The following is a 7,425-nucleotide window of genomic DNA, read 5'->3' as shown; positions in this document are numbered from 1 at the left end:
AACTGCAGCCTGACAGACTCCCATGCAGGATTCTTCCTCTTGCTTCCACTGGGTATATCTACATGTGCAATTAGCATGAAGCAATAAACTCTAGTGCATACTGCGCTGGAGTTTATTGCCCCCAGGCGCAGCATTTGAATGTGCACCTGGCACTGCAGCACGTTGAGCTGGCTGGGGCATGAGGCTGCTTCAGTACAGGGCTAGCCATGAGGCAGCCTGTCAGCCTCTACATGTGCACTGCTGTGCACTAAAGAACTCTGCTGTAGGATTGTACTTGTATTTACAAGTACCAACCTGCAGCAGAGTTAATTAGTTTGCAGTCTAACAGGGCTGCACATGTAGACATTGAGGCTAGGGGCACACATTACACATAAACCAGTTTAAGTGATCAGAAACTGGTTTAAACATATAACAGAACGTAACTTCAGTGTACATAAACCAGTTTCAAAATGGCCAAAATGGGTTTGAGATAAATCTGGTTGAATGTAGTATCAGACTTAACTGGCTGAGCTAAAACCAGTTTATGCAATTTCTGTCCAAGACCCCTTCCTGGTTTAAGTTAAACCAGAGTCCTCCAGCATCCCAGCATGCTCTCTGGGATGTGTTCTCTGCTACAGTGGAGGAGAGCTGGCCTTGCCCCCTCTGCTCCCCAACTAGAGCATGGACAGGAAGGGGTGGGAGCCTGGCTAGATGCTGGCCCTAGAAGGGAGCAGCAAAAATGTTCATTTTCCCCGCTCCCTCCCTCCCCTGTCCCACCAGCATTGGCAGTAGCCTGGAGTGAACTGGCCAGGGAGGGGGTTTAATTCCCCACTTCCTGTCCCATGGACCCAAGTCGGGGTCTGCTGTGTGCTCCCCCCTCACTGCTGTAGCGGCAGGGCACAGCCAGACACCAGCTGACATGGCCCCCTTACACAAGGGGGAAGGAAGAGGGGTTATTTCCTCCCACCCCCTCTGCCCCTGGGGACCACAGCAGGGTCTGCCTGCCCTGACCACTGCTGCCACCCACTCCCTGCATGGGGCAAGTGGCAGAATAAGCTCCCTCCTGTCTCCTCCACCAGATGCTGGAGGGAGGGGGGAATTACCCCCCTCCTTGCCCCTTTGCCTAAGGGGCACTGCTGGCCGGGCTCTAGTCATGCCCCTGCCCTGCTGCTGGAGCCGTATCAGGACAGGGCCCTGACGGGGCAGCAGCCCCTCCCACAGTGACTGGGGACTATGAGCCTCTTCCGGGGGCGGGGGGCCCGCGATCAGGGGCCAGAGCTGCCATGGACTGCACAGGGCGCATGGTGGTACTGGGCCTCAGAAGGGGCTATAGCCCTGCAAGCCCCCCTTGTGCCACCACCTGTCACCCTGCACAGTCTGCGGCAGCTTTCCCTGCCCCACAGCGCAGCACCTCCCCCGCTAGCAAGAGGCACATGCTCTTGGACACCATGACAGGGGCTGCTGCCCCATCATGGTCACTCCCCCATCTCCACTCCAGTGGCAGTATGGTGGCAAGGCACAGCCCAGTCGGCAGGGCCCCTTAGGTGGAGGGGCAGGGATGGGAGTTATTGCCCCACTCGGCCCCTGGGGGACTGCAGCAGGGTTGGCCCACCCCAACCACTGCCACTCGCTCTGCGTGTGCGGCAAGCAGTGGGATAAACCCCCTCCTGCCCCCTCCACCAGATGCTAGAAGAAGCCGACCTCCCTGCCCCCACTGTCTAAGGTGCCATACAGGCTAGGTTCTGGCCCCTCCCCTGCCCTGCTGTTGAAGTGGTGATGCGGGTGTGACCATGATGGGGCAGCACCCCCTGTCATGATGCCCCAGAGAGTGAGCATCTTCCTGGCAGGGGGGCCATGCTGCAGGGTGGGGAAAGCTGCTGCAGACCGTGCGAGTGGAACAGTAGTGGCGGTGCTGGGTGGGGTTAGCCTGACTGCCTCCTAGATAGATAGATATAGATAGATAGATCTATCTATCTATATCTATATCTATCTATCTATATCTACACACACACACATACACACACAAAGGGATTTGGGCCAGTGACTATGAAGGGTTTCGTATGTCCTGTTTGAGTTTCCCAAGACGCTTATCATAATATATCTGAATAATGTATTGAGCGAGGTGTTGCTGTGAAATAAGAACACTAACCTTTGTGCTCTGTAGATGTATTTAGAGTTTCCAGTAAGCCTGTATAGGAGTAAGAACACATATGCGCTACCAGCCACCCCATGGCAAATTCCAGGTCCCTTCTTCAATAGGCCCTTCTGCCATGTTAGTTCCCCACAGCGGATACAAGTGTCCAGATACTGGGGCTTCTTGGAAACCAGGTAAGCTTTGGCAAACAGATAAGCAATGCCTAGAAAACAGTAGAGAGGTTAGGTTTTAATAAGTACAGTCTAGCTAGTAAAACGTCATATTTTCAATACAGAAGAACTGGGGTGTCAGCACTGTCTGATATGGCACAGCAATCCACAGTGGAGCCTGTTCCTCTGCCACACCTGTGCTTACTCTAGCCACAGAAGTGATGGGGATCAGTAGTGAGGGGAAGCACAGGCAGCTGGCATCTGCAGGAGGTGGATGCTTGAGGCCTGTGGCAGGAGCCAGATTCCAAAAGCAGCCCACAGCAAGAAAGGTGCCAACCCCTGTATAAGAATATTCATATATATTTACGTATTCACTTAAGTACGCATATTGGGGAGGGGGGTAGTTACCTGATAAATTGAGAGAGATATGATGCATTTATTATGAGCCTTTGACAGTCACCTGCTATCTGATCACTTGTCCGTATCATTCCAGGGCTTATTCTAACATTCACAAACCTCAAATAACTTAAAGTGACAGCTGCGCTTTTGGTTTTCAAAAGGCCCACCACAATAAATTATCTTATTTCACCAATTTGGAATTCCCATGAACTCTTCCCCCCAACCAAAACACACCAAATTACACTGATCAAATTCACAGGTCTTGCGCCAGTGACAGGTTCAAGACCCAGCAGCTCATGTTTCTACAAATAGAAACTAGAGAACTATTCTACAAACAGAAACTATCCACTTCTCTAGTGAGACATGCTACAAGTTATTGTAGCCAAAAAAAATCCTGAAATGCCAGGCACTGGTCAAATTAGTGAGAAACCCTCTTTCTACACTCCAAAATGTTTTGGATAATTTTTATTGGTGATTTGATTTGATTAGCTTAAATTTTAATCTCAGCATGGTACAGCTGTGTTTCTGGTAACTAAAGGAACCTAACTTAGAAAAATCAAACAAAATATAGCCATAAGTATTAAAAAAAACACACAAGTTAAATTTTTTTCAGAATAGCTTATCTGTGGCACAGGGCCTACCCATAATATATGTGTTGTGGTATAAATGATTTACTGAGGTAGCTGTATTCAACATGTGACTACTGAATGACGCAATATAAAGGGCTCCCTGGGAAGAAGCAATTTCCTTATAAACATTAAGATTTTAATACTTTGCATTTTATTAGGTTCAAAGAAAGTGCTGTATCTCACTGGAAAGTACATGTTTTCCAACAGCAGTGTAAAACATCCATTTCTAGCTCTGATGCACTGCACTGCAAGATAGCAGGCTATAAATCTGTCACTTAATGTGGGATTAACTATTATAATGGTACATGTCAAACTATATACTGCTCTAGAAACATCATTCACCTTTGAGGAATAAGTAAGAAATGTTCATCCAGTAGGCTATTTTGTTTTAAAAAACTGGGACTGTTTGAAATGCCACTGAGGTTTGCAATAACAGAAGTACAGAAGTTAAGTGAACAAAACAGATTGGTACTGCAGCACTGTCAGTTTTGCTGTAGTTTTGTAGTTTTATGCTAAGAAAATAAGATGAGTTCAATGCAATTTATGGGTTTGACAAAAGAGCAACTTATGTAATATCACAAGCAAAGCCTACTAGAACATGGGTTGGAACCCAATGTGGGATACATCGGTTTTGCTTCACTAATCTTAAATTGAAGATTCTCTTTTCCCACCATGGCTTTTAAATGTAATAGCAAACCAGCAAAAGCAACTTTCTGGTACACACTGCTTCCCCGTTTAAAATAAAAGCCATACTGCCAGATCTGTGAAATAACAACAGACAGAAACAGGCTTTGTTTAAGAAGAAGATACAAAGGGCTCTTTTGCAGGCCCACTCAGAAATACTAGGTTTATCTGTTTGGGTCCCTGTCCATAAAGCTTCCCAATCCAATCAGCCAGAACTTGTTTTGTGACTCATCTATAGCAGGGGTTGGCAATCTATGGCCCATAAGTTGGATCTGGCCTGCAGAACCACTGGATCCAGTCTGCATACAAGGGCTTCAGCAGCATTTGGTAGTGGTGAGGTTTAGCTGTGGGTGCTTTCCGTGTGCCACCACAGAGACAAGCAGTAGCAGTATCTGGGATCTAGCACCCATCCACTCACCCCTGCCCTGGAGTGAGTCATTTCAGCCTGCAGCTGGAAAAGATTGCTTACCCCTGCCCTATACCATTTTTGGAAGCCACGCAACTCATGACAGTAAGGCGGCTTTGCAGACGTTAAAAAAAATGTGCTTTACCAGAAGAAGCAGTGCATTAGTTTGACCTGGTTCAGGGACCTGAACATTCCCCCAGCTTCCAGTTTGATTCCCCATCTCTCTGATAATTTCCCCAGTTCTTCCCAGGGGTCACAGGCCCCCGGATCTGCGCACTGGGTTTCAGCAGGTTGCCACTGTAATTTCAGAGGCAGCCTGCTGAAACACCACATGCAGATCGGGGGCCCACACCCCCCAGGGAAGAGCTGGGGAAATGATCAGAGAGCTCAGGGATTGAACAAGGAGCTAGATGTCAATATTAGAGAAGTCCTTCCCCGACTCTTTCCCCTCCCTCTCCTTAGTTTCTGTTTAGCTGCAGCAAGCCCAGCTTCAAAACTCAAAATGTTTTGAAACTTTCAAAACGTTGAGTGCCCTTGTTTCATTTCAAAGCCTTTTGTTTCGTTTAGGCTTTGCTGTTTCGAGCTTGAAGCACATTGAAACAGCTTCAAAACAAAACAGCAATTGAAATTTCGCACAGCCCTAGTAATATACTGTTCCACTGAATTGCCATGCTATTTGTAGCACCTCAAAGAACACTTGGGAGCTTTCCTCCTTGCCTGATCCTGCTTTTGCTATAAACAAAAATTCTTAATCAGGAAAAAAACCCATGAATAATTTGCTGATTCACATAAAATATAAAATCAGTACAATCTGACCCCAGCTGATTTTTCTCAATGAAATCATACAGAGATAACAGAGAGAGAGGTGTGGTAACATCTGGATATTTCACAACATCATTCTGAACTGAACCTGGAGCTCCATGACACCAGTGGACAAGTTCATTCTCCCGCTCAATTGTCTCTCCCAGTTCAGGTGGCCAGTTGCAGTTCTGTTCTTGTTCCATAAGGAAGTCAACACTCTGCCATATAAGCTCCTGATCTGGAGGCTGGAGGTACTCATAATAGGACAGCAGCATCTGAAGGATAGATGAAAGTCCATGAGCTGCGCCTGTAAAGAACAACAATGATAAAATAAGAAAGCTCTCTTTGTTCGTACATCCATCACAATGCATCTTTTTATCAAAACTCATTTCCCAGGATTTGTTCCATCTTGTCTAGCAAGGTTATAATGCTGTTTTTAGGAAGGTTATTACAAATGGAAGATATTAAGATTTTTTTTACCATTTATCTTTTGTCTTCCTAAATATAAGGATAACTCTATATGAGTTCACCTAAATCCACTGAGGAGCGATTGCAACATTTGAGAACAGTGAACATTAAACACATTTTCTTTTACAGATCTAGTCTGTGTAAGCAACAGATTGCTCTACTGTGTTTTATGAATATATTATTTCACCAATATACATTATTCCATACATGAATTCCACCACTAGAGAAGAGAAAGTCTCAGCCTAATGGGGAGAACTTCAGAAAGCTTACTCCCCTCATAGGTTTTGCTCAGAAAGGAAATACTAGAGTTTGTATAAGCATGCGGGGTACATAACTAGAAATGCTCTAATCACTGCATTTCATTTAACATAACACACATGCCACAGGTCTATACATGTCCATGGGTGACTGGTTCCTCCTGAGTCTGGGGGGGCACCCACAGAAGCCACCGGTGGCATCAGTGGCAGGGCCAGAGCTGGTGAGCATCCACAGACGCTGCTGGCAGTATCAGTGGTGGGGCCAGAGCTGGTAAACTCCTGTGGACACCGCTAGCAGCATCAGTGGTGGGGCCAGAGCTGGCGAGCTCCCGCGGACACCAGTGGCAGCATTGGCAGCGGGGATGGCCCTGTCAAGGGGGGCATGTGCCCCCCCTCCCACCCGCCCCGTGCTCTCCCTATGTGTCACCTATGCAGACATCTATACAGAAGTCAGATCTATCTGTATGATCATTTGTGAGTAAAGGAAAACAAACATTACATATTGTCTGCATCTACACATCAGTATTTATCATCTTATTTCTGAAATAATCAATAACTTTGGTGTCTATGCAATCCCTTGTTATAAACTGGTTAGTGTGTTCTACTCACCAAGGTACTCTGTTCCATAATAAGAGTACATGAGTGGGAATGGTTTCCTTCTCTTCACTGCATACTGCTTCCCTGATTCTAATATAGCTTGGCAAATAGATCTGATCTGCACTGGGGTTAATACCTAAACAGAAACACCAAAAACAGACAAGTTGCTGTAAGTTTTCCTTTTAAATACTATAAAAGGCTCTTTGTTTTCGTTGACACCCAAATTAGAGCATTGCCTTAATTTATATTTTTTGCACACACTATAATATACACCATTAATATTAACAATTATTTATATTTTGTGGTAGGTCTACACAATGTTTCTCATGCCAGGGAATAAATCCTACCCCAAAGTCAAGGTCAAAATTCATAGACTGGGGTGGGATTGGAGTTACTGATTCACTGAAAGACACACTTTCCCTCTTCCAACGTTATCACAGTCTAAGGGAGATGTGTTCTATGTGCAGAAAATGAAATGCAAAACAGCAGTTCAAGGATAGGAAGGTATGAGAATACTAAGCAACAAAGAAACAGAGAGACTTCCAGAACAAACTAATTTTAAGAAGAGAGGGGGCTTACTAGCTGAATATTGACAGGCTTTCCTAGATTCAGGGAACAACATAAAAGAACCTTTTTTAGCGACATAAAAGAAGGGAAGGGTATTAAATTGGAGGGAGGAATCTTAATTTTTCTTGTTGGTTTCATTCTTACGCTGAAGCTGAAGATAAACTCTTGGTATATTAGATACCTGGTTTATGAAACAGCTTAAGACATGTACATGTCTGGTGGACTGCTTGTAGGGAACCACTGCTGAAAGTGAAGTGAAAGGTAACTTCATACAGATAGTTAGGGCCCTGTTACACATTTCATAGTTTCATAGTAGCTAGGGTCAGGAGGGACC

At 45.6% G+C, this 7,425-nt stretch overlaps 1 protein-coding gene across 1 annotated transcript in view; it reads right to left on the bottom strand.

Annotated features, from left to right (window-relative positions):
* Window positions 1–7,425, bottom strand: part of LANCL3 (LanC like 3) — a 49,643-nt gene that overhangs the window by 7,062 nt on the left and 35,156 nt on the right. Inside the window, exons 2-4 of the mRNA XM_019525642.1 lie at window positions 6,537–6,660; window positions 5,312–5,509; window positions 2,129–2,336 (exon numbers count right to left, since the gene is read on the bottom strand). Of these exons, the coding sequence (XP_019381187.1) occupies window positions 2,129–2,336; window positions 5,312–5,509; window positions 6,537–6,660 (530 nt within the window). The remainder of the gene's footprint in view (window positions 1–2,128; window positions 2,337–5,311; window positions 5,510–6,536; window positions 6,661–7,425) is intronic.

The sequence above is a fragment of the Gavialis gangeticus genome, unplaced genomic scaffold (assembly GCF_001723915.1).
Source record: "Gavialis gangeticus isolate Ggan-Ray unplaced genomic scaffold, GavGan_comp1, whole genome shotgun sequence".
Taxonomy (NCBI): Eukaryota; Metazoa; Chordata; order Crocodylia; family Gavialidae; genus Gavialis; species Gavialis gangeticus.
The sequence above is the reverse complement of the archived record's forward strand: the minus strand, read 5'-3'. Positions and strand labels throughout refer to the sequence as shown.